The following is a 23,345-nucleotide window of genomic DNA, read 5'->3' as shown; positions in this document are numbered from 1 at the left end:
ATCCTAGTACTCTTCGCACAAGAGGAAGAGGGTTTTGTGTTAAGACAGCAATTGTTGCTGTATGCATTTGGTATTTCACCTTTACATCAGAAAACGTCTTTACTTGTTTTCATTGCTTAAACAAAGTGGCCATATGGCTACTCCAGCATAGACTTCTGTTTTTATTACACCTATGCTAAAAATGTGTTTCTGTGATAAACACCGTTAGAGTGAAACGGAAGTTCAAAGTATGCTCAGTTAATCATGGCAACTAGTTCTTTCTAACCAAGGTTCTCTTTATCCCCATGCACTCTTTAAACAGGCTGCAGATGCTTGAGTGAGTTCCTTATACGATGATACAGCACATCATTTATAACTCAGCATTTAGCTGTATACAATTCATACTCTAATTGGTATACACTTTATGACATATCACCACTCAGATCAACAAACTCATCATCCCTCTTGACCAAGTCATCTTCATCTTCCAAGTCCTTCCAGGTGCTAGTGGGTAAAGCTGGTTTGACAGACTGTCTCTGAAGTAAAGCAAATGGAAACAAGGATGACAAACGTGCAGAATTTCTCAGCACTGGAACAGAATGTACATCTCTGGAAACAGCTTGACTGCGTTCCTCATCCATTTTTACCTGCAAGCTTTGCACTTCCTCCATCAAGTCCAAGATCTTGGCAGCTGTAGCTATTGTACCACCACCATGAAGCTGGGCTTCAGGAATCCATCGTAAATACCGTTGTGCCCAGACTTTGATTTCAGGGCCATCAATGCGAGGTAACAGAAGACCATGATAGTCAACAGGTTTACTATGCCAGCTATCATAAAATTCCTTGAAGCTGTTAGGACATTCATCTGAAGAGTTTATGAACTTGCCAATTCTTTTACCCAGAATGTTTTTAATTAAATGATCTGTTTCCTCCCTGAAAAATCCTCTCTTCGCAGAAGATTTTGTTTGTGTCAATGGCAAAGAAAGTTGTCGTTGATGCTTTGAGAGAAAAGAAATACACTGAGATAAATATTGATGAGACTTCAGAAAACATCTTAAGAGGAAATAAACTGACTTGTATTCAGAAAATACAAGCAGCAAAGTCACTTAAATACAGACTACTGCTTTCTTATATAGTCTAAAACTGCTACTCTTCAGTGTCCGATACACCAAATACTTCACACAGCATACTTAGTATTCCCAGATACCTTCCCTGCACTGTAACAATGAAGTAACACTGAATAAACCATTTTTCTTTGAAAAAGCAGAACTCTTTGCATACATTCAAGTATTACAGACTTCCATGTTTAGTTTAAGCTAGCCACACAAATCAAAGAGCACTTGGTTCCAGTGGTTCCTTATTGTACCCCACCACAAAAGTACAAATTAAAAAAACCCCCAAGCTCACAGCTATGCACAGTAATTGTAAAACAGCGATTTGTAGCTGAGGTGAGTGCAAATTGTATTCTTAAGATCCAGGGGAGTCTGCGGTGTACATGTATTTTCTCAATTAAAAAACTTTGCACCAATACTTCACTGTGGGTACATTTGAAGTGTGAGTTGTGCAAAATATTTCTATCTTTAAAAAATATAGTTAAGCAGCACATATCTTACTTTGAATCGTGCAGTTTTCCGTTGACTTTTTTCTAGTTTTGGCTTCTCTGCATAAAGAGGGTTGCTCAGGAAAGCCTGGGCCTTGAGATCAAACTGCACATACCAGTCCCACACAGTAAGAAATCTGAAAGGACCCCTTTGTGTCTTGAGGCTTTCACCACTCTGCCAAAACAAACAGGTCACAATTAATACTGCTAGAAAGGAATTCTGACCAAGTTAAGGTGAAATTAAGAAACTGGCTTTTCACAGAAGGAACCATAGAATTGCTACACTCATGATTTCTACGTATTCAGTAGCTGAACAGCTTTATTGGATGCAAGTACGTACAGACACAAAGCCTATCTATATGTTATTCCCTCTAACTTCCATTTCAACAGTGTAATTAGCACAGAGTATGCCTTTCACAGTTGTAAGTAAGATTAAATAGCCTAAAGAGAAAAATAAAGTTTTGAAAATTGGGCAGGAGACAGACACTTGAATTATTCAAACACAGGACACATTAGGATTGTGGAATAAATCTCTTCAAACTTCAAAAGTTAATTGCAGTTACACAGTACTACTGGTTTAAATTTCACAACCAACACTTTATTTCTATGCAGACAGTGGTCTTCACTTTTTTTTTTCAGTCTTTACAGCCATGCAGAGATACTCCCACTGCTTCCAGCTTCTCAGGCTGGAGAAAAGTATGAAGCAGGTATAAATCAACATTCAGGAAATGTTGATCTTGGAATACAATAGAATATACTATACAAGACTTTTGTAGATAATTTATTCTGCAGGACAGCAGGATATTCCTTTTCAGTTAGGAAGCTCCATTTTCACTGAAGAGCAATAAACATGAACCTGTAGATAGCTACAGCTACATTACAAATAATATATTTTTAAGTTATTTTCCTTTTTTCATCATAAATTCTTAAATCCTGAACTTGACTCCTTACACCCAAAGTTGCACTCATTCATCCTTTAAATAAGTATGGAAAAACACACTGCTAGGGAACTGGCTTTTTTGTTTGTTGTTTGGCTTGTTTGCTGGTTAAAACCATTCTCCAGCACATTGCATACACAAAATAACAAACCCTTACCGTGTCTTTTTGATGTTGGGAGTTGAAGAAGAAAGTGCTAAAAATAGGCACATAGAGGCTGTCTGACAAAACAGTTAAGTAAGTTTCTGTGAACTCAAATGCTGGAGGATACTGTTGTACCAACTGCCAAACGCAATTTAGCAGGAGCAGAAAAACAGGAGCCTAAGTAAAGAAAATATTGCATCTGATTCAGAAAAAAATATGTTTCACCTTGCAGACTATTTATTTTACAGTATTTAGTGTCTCCAAATACAAATCTTCAGGAAAGCAATCTGGGTAACTACAGAACTGCTGCAATTGCTGACAGAAGAGATGAACGCTTTCTGATCTGAATCTGCACGCACTATCTTGCTATGAAATTTGCTGCTATGCAGCCTTTTAAAGTTGGCAAAACAAAACTAGTTTTCAGTTTACACTTAGGCTTTCCATTCTGTATAGCATTCTGATCCATTCCCAAAATATAAACAAAAAAGGAGGTGAGACTGCAACATTTAGCAAGACAGTACAAAGTTACTCCTGATGTGACAAGAATACGCAATTCACTGGAGTTATTTCTACAGACTCTACTACCATTTAACACAGTTTAAAAAGAGATATGTCTTTTAAAAGACTCCAAGACTGAATGGGAAATGTTACATTTGTTCTCTTTAGCTATAAAGAAACTGCTGAACTCTGCACAGCAAAAACAGCAACACTGTACAAAACATCAAACTATAAAACAAAACAAAATTAAAGATCCTCAAGAGTAACTGGAGCTTCTGGACTGACATCTAAATCCCTCCTTGTTCTGACTAAACATTTAAATATAGTAAGGAAAGTAAAACAAAAAAAAAAATCATACCTCCTCTTTGTCACTTTTATGTAAGTGGTTACAACGATCCAAAAAGGCATGTCCTCCAATTACCCATTCCTTCTGAATAAGGCTCTGAAACCCTGACTTTGTTCTGCTGTACGAATCCATCATCACTTGAACCAGAGTAGAGATTACACAGCACAGATCAGTAGCACTCTCTTCTACAGAAAAGAACAGAAACCACGTTGTCTACTAAGCCATTCCTAAAATTTTGGGTAAGAAAGCAAAAGTATTTCTAGCTTTACATAAACAAAACTGTATTTCAAGATCAGAGAATCACACAATTTCTTGCAAGTGTTGTACCATCAGAGAGAAGTTAACCCAAGTTTCCAGGACTTCCTTTTGTAAAAATACAAGGTTTCTTGTACGCTTATTCTAGGATAACACTTTGACAATAAAACCTACAAAACCTCAAGCTTTTACTAGTGTAAATTTGATACCTATGCCCTCCCACAATGCACATACTGCAGCTCCTGCCCTATGCTACCAGGCCAGCTATCTGCCCTTACCCTTCCTATCGTGCATGCACCTTTTCACAAGGTGTGAAATCACCTCCTCATGCAACATGCATCCTTCACCCTTCAGGTGCCTTCTAGACACGTCTCTTCCCCATGCTAGGTTTCGCAAATGGCAGTGTGGAAAAAAACCCCAACTAAATTATTAATAAAAACAACAGCTTAATGGTTAACATTTAGTCTGGTTTTCCATCCAATTACTTTACTCAGTCTAGGAAAACAAACTGCTCAAGATGTGTACAGTAAGTGTATTTTTATTAAAGGGACTACATTGTATTAAGAATGTACCTAGAACATAAAAACATCCTGTTAGAAAATTTTCATGTTCTGTTCTTTGTTCAGGTGTTCCCCCTCACTCCCTTGAAGTACAACAAAAGGTTTAGGAGACTTTTATTAAAAAAAGCTAGAAAACAGGAATGCATAAACAAGAGGTAGCATGACTCTCCTGCCAATTTATCGGCAGCTTTCTCATTCAAGACATGTTTCTCTTCGCCTGGAACTACGCTAATAATGTGTTTTTTCACTACAGGAAGGATTTCCAGGAGTGCAAGAGATTCAGGGTGTCTGGTACTTAGAGTACTCTATAAGTTTTACCAGCCTCTAAAACAATTATAAAGTTACAGCCTAAACTACATCTAAAGAAATTCAAAATAAAATTTAAAAAATATATAGGAAAAATCTCATTAAATTCTTACCTATAAGGAGAACATTTGTATGCTGTCTTTCCAGACACTCAGCAACTTCTATTGCTTTCTTCAAGACTCGCCTGTGGTGGTACACAGGAAAAGATAAGAGAACATTTTCATGGTGTTTTTGCCATCAAGTTTTACATTAGTTTCCCCTAAAAGGGGTCAGAATGTCATACTACTGAAACTTAACTAGTCCTTTAAAGCAAAAAAAAATAAATCCATGCTACACCTGTGTAAATGAAGAACTGTTGAGCCTCAAGAGCAAACTTTCAAGAGGCATCTTTATTTAGCCATTTGTCATGCATTTCCAGTTATCTTTGTACAATTGTAATACAAGACTTTATTCTGGATCAATAGCAGCCATCACACACAACCCCCAAAATATTACAACTGCTAAGAGCCAGATCTCTATCCTGGAAAGAGGCAACATCCACTACACTTACATTCTAACCTACTACATTTCTCCCATAATCTTTCTGTGTTTCTATAATCTGGTTTTAAGAGGCAGAGGGAAGGATCAGCAATCAGATCTTGTCACCATGAAAAGAAAACTTATTCAGATATTATCACTGCACAAGGAAGGCAGACTGGCATTAAAGATCACATAAAACCAGATGTAGCACTGCTGGTTTCTAGACCTAACTCTTCATAAAGTTAGTAATTTTCAGCAAAACTTTGCACAGAAATTAAGATTCTTGAAAATTCTTAGGTGACTAACAGAAGCTGATAGATTATTTCCTAAGCGTGGAGCTGTTGGATTCTTTGTTCTCGTATCTAGCATAGCTGAGAAGGCATTCCTCCCATCTGCAAGAGCCAAGAACAGGCTTATCCAGGAAGCAACCAGATCCAAGTATGGAAATGACCAGACTCAAAACAACATAACGGCAGGAGCTTGGTCTAGCATTTACTTTGAACTACTTGTAATCTTGGTTATGTCAATGCATTTCTCAACATAAGATCTTCACTAGAACCTCTCGATCAACATACATTTAAATTCTGGATTAAGGAACAAATAACTGCCAATATTTACTGATTTTTATTAAGATTAGAAAGAACTGAGCCTGACTGCAGAAGCACTTCAGGGTAACACACTGATCACAGAATAAACCAGCAGACAGAGCTACCACAACGTAACACCAAAAGCAAATAAAAACCCTCAGCATTCCACTACAACAAGCCTTAAGTTAGCCAACACCATTCCAACACTTACTGTGGACTGCTGAGAGAAGAAAAAAGAACTTGAGGAACAATCAGGAGAGGAAGGGGACAAAACTGAGAACAACTGTCTTTTTATAAATCTTTGGTGGGCTAATATCTTGAACACTGCAGTTCATCCCGTCCTAAAGGATATTACAGAAGTAGAGAGTACAGAGAAGAACGGCAAGGCTAGTCAGACACGGAATAGGTTTAATGCAAGAAACAAACAGGATTCTTCAGTTTGGAAAGAAGGTGACAAAGTGCAGGAGGGAAATTACTGGATCTATAGTTTTAATAGGTTTGCTGGAAAAGTCGAAATTGGAATGATCTGCCGCTTCTCACACCCTTTAATATAGGAGGGTTAACACAAGCCTGCACTGTAAAAATACTGTTTCAAGTTATATAGATAATATATACGTAAGAGGGAATATAAGTCTGTCTTAATTTTATTTCCCACGAGAGGTGAAGAATGTAGTCACATCTCAAGAAACTCAGTAGGAAACCTACTACAAATGCATTTAAACAGCAATCTGAAACCCAGAAAGTTAGTTATAGCAAACCTGATTATCTCTAGCCAGTTTGTGCTCTCCAGCAATGAAAACCATTTCACATCAGTTGCCCAGAAATCTGCACTGTTATCTGCAAGAAACCAAAATAAAAAACTGGTTTGTTCACATAAATGTAGTGCTAATAAACAGCCATCCATTATATTACTCTTCAGTTATGAACTGTTATTAAACAACCAATCCCAAGGAGTCAGTAAATCCTAATCGCTGTTAAAGTCAACACCCTGCAACTAAATAAGGAAGTGAAGTAGTCCAACAAACACCAGTAAAGTTCCACAGCAACGCAGGCTTTTAGAAAAAGTATGCTGTAGGTTCACAGCAACCAAATAAAGTAATTCTGTTGACAAAATGGGAAAGGAAAAGAAGTTTAATCAGAGGAGATGGTTCTTCCAAGTTCTACTTGTCTTGACTCTAAAGCACAGTCTACGCAAAGCTTAACATAGAAGGCTGGATTCTGAACGTCATCACCATGAGCCAGAAACATGAATGGGTTTTAGGAGGGGGTTACACAAATTTATGGGATGTAAGACTACCTGAAAAAGGTTTTAAACAGTTTTCACTGCAACTGACCAGGCACTAAAATACATCAAAAAGCAAACCGCTAAGATAAACCAGGAGGCCAAGTACAATACAAAGTCATTAAACTCTTAAAAATTTCACTAGGATTTTTGTAGCTGGTTAAAACCAACCTACATCTCTATTGCTTTTATTTCTATCAAAGCCTGTATTCAGAAATAGGGAAGCTCTTGTAAGCTGATATAGTCAATTAAAACCAGAATTGATTACCTTCCCTTGTAGAAGACAAACATTGAGGCCCAAGGTCTACGACATTCCTACTATTGGGAAACAACTGAGTTACACCACACTTTCCTCACTCTCTCCTTGATAGCTTCAGTTCTGCATGTTTCTGTATAACTTCTTTTCACCTCCCAAAGTCTCTCCATATGCTTCCACTGTTTACTTCAACACACACACACTTCTGTCTTGTTTTCTGCAGCTTGCACCTATGATCCTTCAAGCACAGACATTTATCTACTTTGTTCCTGTAGCTGTTTTGCCTCCATGCCTGCTCATGCCCTCATTCTGTTCATTGCACAGTAAAAATAATAACAGTCATAATAATATCTTTCTTTCCCTTATTCATTTCACTCTACCCATAGAAGCTAGTTTTCCACAAAATTAGCATTAGAATGCACCTTCAAAGCTCCCTAGTCAGTTCTGTTCACATGAGACGATGTTAATCAGAAAATAACTGGAGAAGACATCTTCAAACTCACTTTCAACTTTTAACTACAATACCCTTTAAAGTATGTGCACTATAATATGACACCCTTTACTCCCCAGTTCACCCTCTTTCATTTGAATTTTACAATATTCCCTTGCACCCAAATCTCATGTGCCATTTAGCCTGCCATCACTACTTGCAAAACCTCTGTCCATTCTGAATCAAGGCAAAATTGCAGCACTGATTTCTAGTCCTTCAAAGCTACCCAGAACATATGATACCAAGAATTTCTTGATACCAATACCAAGGATTTCTGTCTTTTTTCGTGTAGAAGTAACAGGCTTCCATCTATAGTGATATTTGTATTCCCTACTGAAGTTTGCTTTAACTCTCTTACATTATGGACAGTAAAGAAGAGTTACCCAAATCAAATTAACTAGGTACATATAGAATAAAAATAATTATTAATGTGTTCAGACTTTGGAAAACAGTAGAAAGGTACTCAAGTAAGATCTTAATGCAGAAGTTACCTTCTGAGAACGGTTTCCTCAGACTGCTAGCACATAATGCTACATTCAGTGAGCTACAGTCTAAGAAAGCTTATTTAAAAAGCTGTAAGACAAAAACACTTACAGAAAAGCAGTTTTAACATTTTGCCTTTTACTTCAAGTAATATGAGACAATGATACAATTACATCATTGAAATATGCATCTGAGATGTTAAATGACTTAAATTCAAGCTTTGGCCTTTTTTGTACAGGAGAGTAACTTTCCAGAAATATCATGAAAATATAGGTAATCCTAAGATTCACTGTGGATTTGACAGTGTGAAACTATGCAAAATATTTCATACCTCTTAGACTTCTCTTCAGAGAGTCACTGAACATTCACTACATATTTATCAGAAACAGTTCATACTAATTTGCAATCAATATCAACTTATCAGCTAAATTCCATGTACAAAACCAATAGGACTTGGATACTGTCTGTATGCTACACTGCAAACAGAGTTCTGCAGTGACCAGTTCAGTTATGTCCAACATCAACAGCCACAAGTGAACTGCCTCAGTGTTCAGCACGCCACCAGAGGTTATTGCAACATTTAGCCTCATTATCTTGTAGAAGACCCACTCTCCAAAACAGCCCATTGCACAGTCACAAGCTGGTGTGGAGCTTTTTCAGGCAAGGCAAAAGTACTGTTTCACGACAGCAAACTAGTTAAGAGTCCCCCAAAAGAGTCTGAAAGCCTATATCATATTTCACATGGCTCCCATTTTTAGTCCTTTTAAGGGGACTTACTATTTAGAGTAGTTATATTTAGCCTTACAGCCAGAGTGATAGAATTTTAAGCAAGCTCACACTTCTATGTTTTGAGATATGAGTAGTTTGTAACACAAGCTAAGGCAAAAATTAATTAGCATTTAGATTCAACTCTTGACATAGCACACACTTTACATTCAATGTTGATGGGCCACAGAAGACTGAAAAATCTCTCCCATAGGTTTCAATACAGCTAGTATATTCCAACTAACATTTCAACTCCAGTCACTCCCTTTAAAAGGTCATTTTCAGATATTGAGACTGCTTAGCAAGAGGTAGTAAGTCTAAGAACTACAGATCTCAATTAACATGCAGGTCATAAGCACAGTCTTTAGTTATATATTTAAAAGTCTGGTTTTAACCACTGTCAAAAGCAAGACACCAATCAAGACAGACTGCACTCATGGGACATAAAACAGCATTGTTATGCTTTGCATCTCAGCCACTTTAGAGACAAAAAACTACTTTAAAGTTTGACTTACCTATCAAAAACAGCTGCTTAAATCTTGTGTACGCAGTCTGGATGTCTTGCAGAGACGGAAGGCTGCTTGACAAGTCATCTGTCTTCAGGAGTTCGTAGGGAGGTTTGTTAATTGTCTTATAGATTCTAAATCAAATAATCAAGAGATTAAAGCCTTCTGCTTCACAAGTCAAGTAACACATCAATTATCATTGAAGAAAAAGTTAATAGGCATGGTTTGGGAAACAGATATAAGACCAGAAAAGGCACACCCTGGAAAGCTAATGCCCTCTATGCATTTTTAAGTACTGGCTGGAAGCTTGTCTACAAGCTTATGACAAGTTTTCTTGCTCGTAACTGTTATATCAATAAAATTTTATTTGTGCAGTTATGAATATTACAAGTATTATTTGATTTTTACTACTGCTTCTTTAGTATTGCCTTCACTAGACACACCAAAATTACTTTACTAGAGGGCTATTTAGAGGTGAATCCAGAAAGAAGAGATGGATAAAACAGCCAAACCTCCCAGAAGAATATTTTTCTTTACTTTTACCAACCAAATTGCATTCTGATAACTAGCTGCCAGGTCTGTTAATGAAACATATGAGAAAAAAGAAACAATTTGGAATCAAAGACGACAGTATACCTGACTTCTACTTCCCTACATAACTGTTGGGGTTTTTTTTCCTAGAACATGAAAAAATATCAGGCCAGATGACGCTTTGGTTTGGACCCAGAACATCCCCACTCATCCAGAACATCTCCACTCATTCAGGCTCCAGAGCTCAGATGAACATCAGCTTAGTAAATCTCTGTTGTCACGCTGGCTTCTTACTATCAAGATCTGGGAAAAGCTGCTCTAGCTCATACCAGAAGTGAAGCCTTGCAGGCACTTGACCAGACAGGACAGAGTACTTTGTGTTTCCTGTATGTTGCAGCACAAAAGCCTGCTTCAAGTGAGAACCACAGGTGTTCACTTTAGAAATGCAGGTTACTAGACCTATCAGAAGAGGTATCAGGTAAGTGAACTGAGGGAAAGCAATCATTTGTTAATTATGATACTTCCTCCAAATTGAATTAAACAATTTGCATTAGAAGATCTGGCTTTGAACACCTTTTTCAATAAAAGCTGTAAATCTTAAACACCTACTGTGTGCTTGAGTCCAAACTAGTATTACAATGGCATGCTAACACACCCTTATGGACAGCTTGTGGATACATTTTTAAATATTAGTGGTTAACCACCAGTATTCCACAGCAAAAAACCCCACCAATACTGCCCCAAGTTTGGATGGCCCCAGACAAGGGATCAAAAATACCAGCTGATACTCTCTTACAGCTTATTGCTTGTTTCACGTACTTTTGCTTTATAAAACAGCATTAAAAGAGCTATAAGCCATGCAAACTTCCACATTTCAGGGGAGAAACATTAAAGATATCTGCAGAAAAGGTCAAAAGTTTTTCCCATGCAAGCTTTTTTCTGTTAGTTCTGTGTGGAATGCAGGATCTCCATCTATGAGGAGAAAGGCACTAGCAGAGAAGCAGTACAAGCTGTACATACGAACCTGATCTAATAGCATGCTGCTAAGAGAGAAATTTTCTCCAGGACATCCAAGAGGTTAAAAAAAAGCGAAAAAAAAGAGCAACAAGTCATTGCCTATCAGCCAGGCAGCTGTGCTCTTCCCTTTATGTTAATTTGGCATTTTTCAGAATGCTTAGCTAATTCAGCTCACTAACTCAGCTGAACCAAAGTGCTGTCTACCATCACACCCGAAAGCAGCACTAATGAACTGCTAGAGTCTCATTTTAGGTCACTTCCTCTGAAGTGATTTAAGAACACAAATCTAGTTCTGAGAAGACAACAAAGTTCATAGAAATTTAAAGCTCAGCTTGCAAATTCAAGTTTAGAGATGGAGTCTAGAGTTCTCTTAATTGCAAACAAAATTAAGCCCATCAGCTAATGATACTTGAACCATGAGACCAACAGGCTTTGGTGCTGCTTTACCTGATAACAAGCCAGTTTGTACAAAGCTTCATCTGACACATGCTTATTTCTGCAAGTAGGCCTTCAGTGATGCTACAGTCCTGCACAATTGACCAATGTTGTTAGGCCAAGGGCTTAAACCCATTTTACTACAGAAAACTTCTGTTAGATCTAGAACTTGTTTCCTGATGCGTGCAAGCTTAAAGATACAGCATAAATGGAAAAAAAAGAGAAGCAAGGTCCATACCAAGCAAAGTGTTGTGGACAGAATAGCTATTACTGACCCATCCAAGAAGGCTTTTTGTGTTTGTGAAGTGCTGTCATCCTGTTCCTTGGGAAATGCAGACATTTTGAGAAGAGCAGCACCATTATGGCAAGACCAACACCAAATCTGCAAAAAGAAATTACGAGTTGTTAAAAGTTGGTAAACTCTCCCATACGAAGTATCTGCTTAATCAACTGAGTGATTACAGGAAATTTCTCTATGCTGTGTTTCACTGAATTTTTGGTGCATTCAACAAACCCATCAGTAAAGGCAAAATTCTACAACTGCACCAAAACTACATGGCTCAGTACACTGTATTATTACATGCAAGTTTTAAGTTAAGGTTTATACAGAAAAATATAAAATGTCAGATTATATCAGAACATTACTTTCCCAGCTGCGCACATAGGTGAAAAAAATTGACCGAGATGTCTACGGCCAAATTATGTTAGAAGATATGCCACAGCAACACGGCTCTTGTAACTCCATATATATTAGCCATCAGTTTCTCCACAGAGATACAGTAGTGTTTTTCTTATAGTTCAGCCTTGAGATAACTGTCATGGCTTTCCATGTGAGCTACACATAAAAGGTAATCTAGACATATGAAAAAAGATATTAAAACAAGAACTTCACAACTAAAATCAGATCGTGTAGTTACAGGTATTTCTTGTAGCAAGTCAGACCTCAGGGCTTCTTACTTACATGTAATTTCTTGTATCTACTGCTTGAAGCTCTCAAGCTGGTCCTTAAACTTGAAAATTATTCTGACTCCCAGTTTCAAAGCATCAGGACTATTACCCAAATCAAACAAGGAAGTTAAGAGTTCTGCTACTAATTTACAGTAGCCAAGACGTGTACCTCAGAAGGATGCAGAAACCTCAGTCCTCAAGAGTGGAGAAAAAAGCAACTATATTGTTCTTTCACTGCCATCTCAAAATTATTTAATATGGTCAAGCTGTTTTGACAGTACCTCCCCAAAAAGGATCTGGAAATAATTAGAGTTCTACAAGGCCTCTGAACAATGCAACAAGCAATTTAAAAAGAAAAAAAATCACTTCTGTTGTTGCACAAGAGACTGTAATTTGTCCAGCTGATTATCTGAGAAAAAGTGAATCAAACTATTTTGAACTTCACTACCTGAAAGAACAAATTGGGCAGGTCAGGACAGCACATTACCATCTTCTCCACTGACTGATAACTTAAGTACATGAAGTGAATACGGTTTTCCTTGGCAAACCTGATGGTCATGCAGAAACTAAGGTAGTACCTCATAAGTGAGGTTACTTTGCTTTTTGTTTTTATCTGCTCTTACTGGATCTTAAACTCTGGTACGAGGTAGGAAGCCAAAGGCAGCTTGCTACAGGGCACCAAACAGTCTGTTTAACTTCATTTTCTGTTGAGACTAGTAGAACTAGTTTTTCAGCTAGGCTACTTCACTTTCTGAAAATGCTGCATCATCACAGCCATATTACTTGACAGTACCCCCAAATTAGGCAACTGGAGGTATTCAGCTGTACCTGTACACTCATGGTTTTCACCTCAACATCCAAATAGCATTTCAAAGCCCTACATCCTGCTCCAGCTAGATGCCGGTCAGCAGTCAGCCTCATGAAAAACAGGCTGGTGAATAGACAGACTAATTGTACACGAAGACTACAGGACATTAGACATCTGATAGAAGTAAATGGGGGCTGTGAACCCAGAAGAATACTTTGTGGACCTTTCCTTCCAGCATCTATTTCTCGTGCTATAGATGACTAGGTGTAAGTGTGAGCAATAAAAACAAGTTCTAAAAATAACATGCAGTAACATCCGAAATTCTCATTGAAATTATGTCTTCTCAGAAAGACTTCTTACTCAGCCATGCATGTATACTTACAGGGATGCCTCTGCCTTCATACTTCAAGATACTCTCTTCAGAAACACATATGGGAACAACAAAATACAAAGGCAGCCTAAGATAACAAAAAAAGGTTTCTTGCACTTAAAAACTGAACAAAGAACAATCTCCAAGCTCCTATTAATAAGAGTGAGTATTCTAGCCCACGTGCTAATTATATATTCACTCTCACACCTACAATCTTTCCTACTAGATTAATTATATTGTCCTCAACACCCTCCCTTTATTTTCAGCTAGATAAGAAATTTTCTTCCAATCTTCAGATGTAAATTATTTCCACTGCAACATACTCTTGCCTTTCCAGGGCTGCAATTAAGTCCTACATTTAATCATAACATCCAAGACTGATTGTTAAGACCACCCTGGTTCTCTCACTCATGGCTGTTTCAAAAGATACTCTTGTACTGTCAGATAACTAGTTCTGTTTCCATGCCTCATAAGCAGTTCACATCACGATTCAAGGATGTCATTTAATATATCATGAATTTCCAGTATCAATCAGTACTATTTATGTTCAAGGCCCACAGAAGCAACAAAGATAAGTACTTAACCTGAGCTTGGCTCTCTAAAGACAGAGTTCTAGAATAAACAGTTAAGACTTCTTTGAAAATTTGTACCCTTTTACAAGGTTTGTGAAACCTTTCAGGATCTGACTATTAAACAAAGCCTTTTATGTACGTATGTACAAAAGCCTTGCATGCATCCTAAAGGGTCCACCAATAGGTGCTACTTAGCTCAACTGGTAGAAATATACGTCCCTTCCAATAAAGGCAATGAAATTTAACTGTCAACAGCACGTTTTGCAGATTTACTTTACACCAGTTACTCTTTTTTCCCCACTCAGTCTGCCAAATAAAACTAGAAACAAACATGAAGTGCACGTAACTTTAAATTTTACCAGAGTGAAGATGCAAGACTGAGAAAATGTCATCCAAACCAGTAAGCAGGATTAAACTGTAGGTACCATATTTCATACTCCATTTTAAAGCAGTATTCTCCACTCCTAGGCCTATTCAAAGCTTGACTGACCAAGGTCCTGAGTAGCCTGACCTAATGTTGAAGTTAACCCTGCTTGTTGTGTAAGATGACCTCCTGAGGTCTCAAATCAAAGTACCCCATAAAACAAGGGAAACCAGATCCTAAAGAACCCCTAAATTGTATAATGCTCAGCAACAAAGGGAGCATTGAGTTTTGCAAATCTTAATGAGATCTATTCAGCAGTCACTATTAACCAGGGCAAGCTTACTTTTCGGAGACTCTGTAGCCTTCATTGGTAGTCACTGCTTTGTATTTCACATTCCCTTTGGTCCGCTCCAGCTCACTACGCCAGTCCTCAAGGGTATCAAACATCACAGTTTGGTTTCTCCTGTCTGTCAGACATCAATAAAGTTAACTTGGCAGGCTATGAGGTGCTCTAACATGAAAGCATTCCTAAAACAAGTAGTTAGTTTCCATTAAAGTAACCAAGCAAAACATCTGGTGTACAGAAAGCCTAAGTAAAAGATACAATGCTTTTGTACAACACACTGCTTCTGTCTGATCTTTAACAACATCTTCTGTCATATACTGCTTTAACTAGTAACTTCAGCAATAGTTACTCCTACACTAATCATTTTTATAGAACTTCCATACAGTTGAGGTTGTCCTCACATCCAGTCTAAAACCCAAGATGCTCTGCAGCAAATACCACTGTATACTAGTGCATCTGACTGGCATCTAATAATAAAGGCTTAGCTGCAAAATTAACAATCATACCAAATGCCTTTCTGCAATTCAGATATTGCATTTCATTTAAAGTTCATTCTTTTATCATGGATAGGAGTTTTGCACTGAATAGAACACTTCAGGCACTCAATAAGAGCAAAAAATCTGATTACAGCAGAAAACTGATTGCAGCAACTCAGTCCGAATAATTTCAGCTGAGAACTTTTCCCCGTATTTCTATTTAGCCACCTCAGCAACAGTCATGACAACAGGTTGATTTAGCTTTCAGTCTTCTATAATAACCATATAATTTAGGGAGTAATGCCAACTGTCTTAGGCACCCATCAAAATTAAGTATCCTGCAACATCAGCTAATACTGAAATTCCACACAGAGCTGGAATTTCCACAGAAGATACGATGGCAAGTTAAAACACTCCACCATAAGATAAGGTAAATGAAAAATTCACAGTAGGAAACAGAACATCCTTAATGAGCTCTAAGGGTCAAGTTAAGATTTTAAGAGTATCAGAGGCATAAAACCCAATTTCTAAAGTCTACTTGGTTTGCTCTAAAACAGCTTCACAAAGAATGAGAACTATACATTTATTATTTAAGACAGTTATTAAAATATTAAAGAATTCTGTTACAACACTTCAATATTGCTACAAAGATTAGGCTTCTCCCACATTTGCTTAGTCCCTATGGAAAAGCTTAGTCTTTTTGATGTTTGTAGCTCAAACTGAACACCCATTACAGATGAAGCCTGCAGGAACCACCTAAGCCAGCAACATGCCCTTGTAGCACAGGCACCCAACGTATCCTCTGGGTGCATTACGAAAAACACTGCCTCCAAGTTGAATAAAGTGGTTGCTGTTCTCAGCTCAGCACCAGCGAGGACATGCCTGGAGTGCTGGGCTCCCCGGTACAAGACAGGCACAGCCCTGCTGGACCAAGTCCAGTGAAGGCCCATTAAGATCACTGAAGAGCTTAAAGCACCTCATACAAGAGCTGGGATCATTCAGCCTGAGTAAGAGAAGGTTTGGCAGGGGAGCAGAGGGGCAAGAAATCTTCCCAGTGTGTATAAACACTGACAACTTTTTATCTTGAATTTTGCATCTTACTATATTATTCAGCTAAGTTTGATCAAGTGGGGAAGACGATGTAGTAAGTTAGCCATAAGAGGAAGTTATATGGCTACTGGAACCTTGCTAGGCAAACCTATGCTTTTTTTGCTGTTGCCTAGGAGAAGCAGATCACTTGCAAATGAAAGCAAAAAGAGGAAATACTTTCTCTCAGATGCATTACTGAAAATGTAAAAATTCAAGAATTAAGAACAGGAAGTTTGGTTCACTGCAATAGTACAGAAAAAAACACATTGATAAAATAAGCAAAATATTTTCTACATGAGAGCACTCTAGCCAGAAGCACATGAAAAGCATTTACACATATTGATCACAGTAAGCTTTCAATCCAGTAATGCTACTCTTGCTTGGAAAACTTCTGTGCAACTAAATCAAGGGACACAGAAACCAACTGTAGACAATTCAGACTTTTTTAGCAGCAAGTCTAACTAGAGAAAAGTTAATCTTCTAAGTCTATCTGCAAGCAAGAAAATGTCATAATCAGAGCACAAACTCGGTTACTAAGTGTCCCAGACAGCTTAAGACACTAACACTATGCAACAAATACAATGCAAAATAGAAAACCATTTACCTGTGTTGTATGGGGCAGCTAATGCATAAGAGAACAGAAACAACCGTTTAAGCAGCTTAGGAGTCTGGCTATGATGAATTATACCACTGACGATCTAGGAAAGGACCAAAAATTAACACCCAAACACAGACTAAGACTGCCAGTGTAAAAAATGTGACTTTTTACCTCTGTTCAAAAAAACTGTTCAAAAGTGACTTTTAGAAGCTCTCTCTGTTGTCTGGAAGACACTGAACTTACTTGGCTTAATAAGAAATATTATACACGTTCAACTTCCAAAATTACTCGTATTATTTAAATAAAGGTAGTAGACTCCAAGTTTGGAGTTCAGATTAACCTGTAAAAAGAACTCAAGTTACCAGGAAAACAACTGTTTTCATATGAAAAATGTTGAAATCTGAAATGTAATAAAATCGTCTCACAAACAGAACAGCATTACAAGTTTGCCTGAGCTGAGGCTAATTTCACATATTACTTCCAAGCTCCAGTTTTCTTCAAAGAGCCAGTGCATCTGATCTTTTTAGCTGCTAAACATAACGACATTTAATGAGTAAGGTTAGCTAGAAATCAAAGCCTTTCACTTTCTCTCTCAACGAGGAATGATTAGAGAACACTTGAAGTTTAAGGGATCTCTCAGGATGAATTTCATCCTTCCCTCATCCCCAGAACTAAACACCCAGCACTAAGGTTAAAGAAAAACAAATACAGTCACTATACTTACTCTTTTCACTTCCTCTTCTTTTGTGTATCTCAGACAGAAATTAAATACTCTAAGGTCTTTACAGTAGATAATTAGCTTCTCTGGGTATTTCCTCAGTTGTCCAGTTAGAAGTTTCTTTTTCTCATCATAAACTGCAAAATTAAAAAGTCTAAGTAAGCATCAAAAAAACTTCAACATCAGTTGATAAAGCTACCTCTGCCTGACTTTTCAAAATTTCAAGAAACTAATTCAAGCCCAAGTTTTAGCAACTCAAAACAAAGATCTTCCAACAGACTGGCAAGCTGTCATTAAACTTTTTTTAAACTCACTCAAATTACTTTCAGTAAGGAAGAAACTAAACTTGCAGCAAGACAGCTGCTCAGTGATTACTTCTGTGTACAAAGAACATAATTTAATAGTTTTGCCGTAGGTAAGGTCCTCAAAAAACTGAGATAATTTTAAGTTCTTAAAAAAAGTAAGTAGTTTTTTTAACCACCCCAAATCCCCCAAGAGAGCCCTTTGTTCACTGCTGTTTGAAGATGTATCATTTCACAACTTGAAGTGGTGCCAGCCAGGCCATTGTATATGAACTAAGCAGCGTCTCACAACCAGCTTCCACTAGTCTCTCCCTAGTTCAATCCTTCAGAACCCACACCACCATGCATAAATACCCTGAACACTGACGCCAGTCCAAAGACAGGCTTCTTAATGAAGCTTTCCCCTCCTTAAAAAAATACCAGCCCCATTAACCTTTTTTAGCTATACAAACATACCTCTAAGACCCACTGCAAAACATTCATTTATTTACTTGTAAGATAAAGCCTTGGTTTCTGTCTCCTTTGATAGCTTGAAGACATCATGAATCTCAAAAAACAAAGTTCCCTTAGACAAACCAAAGGTATTGTTTGGGAGTTTGGTACCTGTACAGCTCTGCAGTGCTATTGCTCAAATGAAGTGAATATCTCTATATTTATAGAAATAGTTGATATACTGTAAGATCCTTGTGCATAAATCTTAATGAGAGACTTTTCACAGCACACTCTGCTTTGCTCTAAATCACAACATTTTGAAAGAATTGCTTTGTCTGCTCCAGCAAGATGATTGGTCAAAATGTAGCTTTGACAAGGTTGAGCAATAAGACTGGGTTCTGATAGATCTCTCATCTGTCATTTCATCATTGAATATAAACAGTCTTTTTTCCAGACCACCCAATCCTGGTTTCCAAAGTGACGACTTCATCAGTTTTCTAGGAAGGATGTATGTGTACAGAGTATCAGCACTATAAGACACTTAGAAGTGTGAAGCATGTTAAAACAAGAATAGAAAGCTGACTTGCCTCCATAGATTTGATCTACACATTGCAGGGTTATGTCATTTTCTCCCACAATCTTATTCTTAAATTGTGGCTCCTAGAACATGAGAAAAAACAAAAGTCAAACTACTAAGCAGTAACACCTTCTCACAAGTAAAGGATAAATACAGTACATATTTCAATATCAGTATTACTTCTTATTCTTCTCAGCTGTGTAAGGCAGAACATTGAACAGTTATTAAAATACAGGTTACACAGGCAGAGTTTATAAGTTGCAGATCCAGTTTTATTCAAGTCTCAGTGATGCTTGAAATAGAGGTTTTTACTTTTCAAATAGTTTCAAAGCATGCATTCCCATTGAGAGTCTCTTTTCAAGCTAGAATCATTGCTGTAAACAGGAAATACAGTAACTTAATGTAATCCAAGCTCTTTTATGACAAGTTTCCTTTCTACGGGAACCTGGCAGGAAATAGAGAGTCTCTCAGAAGACTAAGTATCCCAAGAATATTCCAACATAACAGCCAGATTTATCACACACAAGCCAATTCTCATATCTACTGTTTGCCCAAACTTGAAGTGATCTGAGGCTCATTCATTTTATCATTCCATGAGAGTTAAAAATCACATTTGAGTGACAGAGTCATGTTAAATATTATTACCAGCAGGCTGATGTACACATCAACAAATTACATTTTACATGAAGACAGCTATGAACAGAATTAATCTCATTTAAATTATTTCCAGGTCTGCACTTCTCTGAATCAGGCAGCTAATACTGAACTTTTATCAAGAGAATTTTGACTTCACAGACCATAAAACCAACATTTAAAGTAAGTAATGGAACAGAAATTAGTATGGTCACTACCAACTTTAGCATAAATCTCATGTGATCTGTGGAAAGGACCCTGCAGATTTGTTCCAATTAAGTCGAGAAAGTCCAAAAATCCATGTTTGGCTGCAGAAGTATTAGTTTAATACTTAAACTCCCTGAAATTTTACCCCAAGAATCTTCCTACTATGATCAACGTGTGTCAAATCATACTCCCCTTGTCCTTTGTCACTGTCAAGATTACCTTGCACTTGAGAGCCATATACTAGGCTCTCCTTCACTTTTATCACATAAATGGACCAGACTGTTTCAGATGCTTAAGCACACCAAAGAAAGTGTGGCATTACCATTCTCCTTTGGCAGCTGAATTTCCTAAAACAAAGGAAACAAGATTCAACTAATTTCTAAAATTCGAGGACTTTTTAGCTTTTTAAATATTTGCCACCTCAGTAGCATCAGGTTCGTAAATCTTTGCAGTCAACATCTGACTCTGAATGGACTAATTCAGAGCTTTACTGAGCCACACAATTACCTAGAGTATTTCCAATAAGTATCAGATTATTCAGTCTTGTGCAGCCCTGCAATGGTTCTGCAGATGTAGCTCAAAGTCAAGTCAGACAGATGTTATATAACCTCAGAAGAACATTTGACATTCACACTTCCACCACTGCTACTACATAGGCAGTCAGAAATCAGGCTTAAGCAAACTGCTGATTTAATTTTCAAATCAATCCATCATTCTTTTAACTTAAGCTGCACAAAATTACCAACTCACAAGATATGAAGAGTTATAAACTATGTCTAATGTAAGTGTCCACATACAGGCTTGCACCATTTTTACTTATAGTCATTAGAGCTTGAGGAAGAATCTGCACAGACCAAGCAGCTGCAGACTGATTGAAATTAGTCTGCACCCACTAAAACTTATTTAGAAATCTATATTCATTCTGTATCCTTCTGCAAGTTTTTTTTATTTAGTCAGAGCCACTATATTTCTTCAGAGCCTGTCTGGTCACAAATAGAAGACTTGTCTTCTTACATTATCATCTGAAGCAGAATCATCATCAAGGAAAGCAATCTTGAAGTTTGTGCAGATAAGCTTCCCACAGGTACCACGATTTGATCCATCTTCTTGTATATACTTGTATACTGTGTTTGCCTCACAAAGCAGCAGTTCTCCTGTACAAAAGAAACACTGACTTGCAACATAACTGACATTTATAACCGAATTATTAAAAGTGTTATTTTAAACTCAGCATTAACTTCCCGACAGCTTCTCATAACTGTATGCTTGAAGATATTTCATTGCTTTTACACAAAAAGACTAAGAGGCAGCTCCTGGAATCAGTACATGGAGAGCCTTTCAGGTTATTAATATTACTCACATGGACTGAATGCCGTTTAAACACATATGTCTAGGAGTTCTGCAACCAGAGATGGTAGAACAACAATGCGTGGAGTTGGAAAGAGCAACCATGTAAGTGGGTGTTTGAAAAAAGCGCCAAAACTCACTGATGACTAGTTAATATAGTCAATAAATAATTTGAGCAGTAACGAAAAACGGAGCAGTGTTCAACTCTAAGAATGCTGGAACATTTGACTTGATTACTACAAGTTCATCACAGTTAATGTTTCACAGCTCTGGAGATGCTGTTTATTTTACAGGTGCCAGGGCTATTTTAAAGTTCTCAAACACAAGTTTGCATAAATAATGGTCAGTGAAGTTCTAATCTTAAAATCAGAAGGAACCGAACTTCAAGTTTAAGAAAATAAAATGAGGTTTTAATAGGTATAACCAGCCAGACCCTTGGTCTTTCCTGTAAAGTGCAGAAAAAACAAGAGAACAATACTAGTTTATTCTAAGCTTTTACTTGTATTTTATCTTAGTAACATGTCCTGGTTTCACTGCGAGAGAGTCACAGAATCAGTTTTCTATACAGGAAAGCTGCACTTCTGCAAAGACTACAGTGCTCGATTTCATGGTAACAAAGTTGGTAAGACACTTTGTTTTAGTTTTTGGCCAACACTGGTATACAGTGATCGAGGTCTTCAGCAGGTTTTGAGTTTGCCAGGTGCAGAAGCTGGGGGTGCAAAAGCCAGGGCAGATGACCCAAGCTGGTCAACAGAATCATTCCATACCATAACCAGCAAGCTCACTATAAACTGGAGTTTGCTTGGGGTGGCTCTTTCCTTGAAGGTTATTTCCCCTGCAAGGCCTACTCCCCAGCTCATTGAGACCATTATATCCCAGGTGGGGAGGAGTCATGGGGTAATAGAACAACTGTCTAAATGATGGCATAACATTTTAAATTTTTTTTTAAAGAAAGAATTGTAAATTTAAAAATTCTTAACAGTGATTGAGGCATCAAAAGAGCTAAGTAACTCATAGTAGAAGCAAAGCAACTGGAAAGTAAGTTTGCACTTTTTCTTGGTCTTCAGTTCCCAAACTACCCACCTTTAATTTTAAGAAACAGGGCAAACTGAAGTACAGACAGCTCTCCACATGCTGAAGATACTGTATTCCATAAAATTGAATTTTTTATAGACTTTTTCAACAACTCATGCAGATACAAGTATTGAAAACATTTCAACCTGTGTGGGTTGAAAAACTCTCTATTTTACTACTTGAGACACATGACATCACATGAGTGCTGCAGACACGGGAATAGTTAAGATATTGTTTACATAAGTTTTGTTATTCAATTCTTATAATACAATATATAACAATTACCTGGTAAGAGGCAAGGATTTACTTCCTTTTCTATGGCTTCCTTTATGTGTATTTCCTGAGGAGAGAAAGAGTAAATTACTATCTTGCAAAGATTTACAGCATGTGTTGTAGTTACAATAACAGCATTGTCTCTCTTAAATTCCTTGCATTCCAACAAACAGGCAAATTAAAGTTAAGAAAAAAACTTCCTAAATTAGAGAATAGGTTTGTAATGTCCTCTTTCCACTTCAAGTGGAAGTAGTCTACTAGCTAAATAATTAAGTCAGTGGCTTGACACCCACAGCGTCAGTTTACATGGCTGTGAACACAAAAAAGGAAATGCATTATTTGCATAATTAGCAGACAGAAATAAAGCATTACCAATACTTTGCAAGTTCTCAACACATGTAAATGATAAACATAAACTTAGTATTACAGCACCATCTCTGAGTTCATTCATAACTTTTTCCACATATGACTTAACGTATGCTTCTAATGTATTCTTCAGTTTTTCAAGCTTCACACTTCGCTATCTATCTCTGATTTTCTTACATGTGCTACTCCAATCAAAGTATGAAAGTTACTTAAACAGTATGACCAAGATTATAGGGATTTAAAGAGGTTTCAGAACCTCAGAGTCAAGAGGTAAAACCAGTCACAGGATATCCTTTAGTTTGGACCCAAACGATACACAAAAACAAACCTATTAAATTCTCATTATCATG

General features: G+C 37.3%; 1 protein-coding gene across 1 annotated transcript; it reads right to left on the bottom strand.

Annotated features, from left to right (window-relative positions):
- Positions 1-274: 274 nt before the first annotated feature.
- Positions 275-22,723, bottom strand: MTMR12 (myotubularin related protein 12; the record flags this gene model as incomplete). The annotated part of the gene is made up of 15 exons (XM_010182476.1): positions 275-977; positions 1,593-1,754; positions 2,669-2,836; positions 3,516-3,688; positions 4,738-4,808; positions 6,489-6,567; positions 9,522-9,646; positions 11,771-11,877; positions 13,634-13,709; positions 14,901-15,024; positions 17,073-17,166; positions 17,791-17,921; positions 19,106-19,178; positions 20,950-21,089; positions 22,642-22,723. Coding segments are annotated over 15 exons (2,181 nt in total), but the record flags the coding sequence as incomplete, so codon positions are not given.
- Between the last annotated feature and the right edge of the window lie 622 nt (positions 22,724-23,345).

Source organism: Mesitornis unicolor, unplaced genomic scaffold, assembly GCF_000695765.1.
Source record: "Mesitornis unicolor isolate BGI_N332 unplaced genomic scaffold, ASM69576v1 scaffold27164, whole genome shotgun sequence".
Taxonomy (NCBI): Eukaryota; Metazoa; Chordata; class Aves; order Mesitornithiformes; family Mesitornithidae; genus Mesitornis; species Mesitornis unicolor.
Note: the sequence above shows the minus strand (reverse complement) of the source record. Positions and strands in the feature narration are given on the sequence as shown.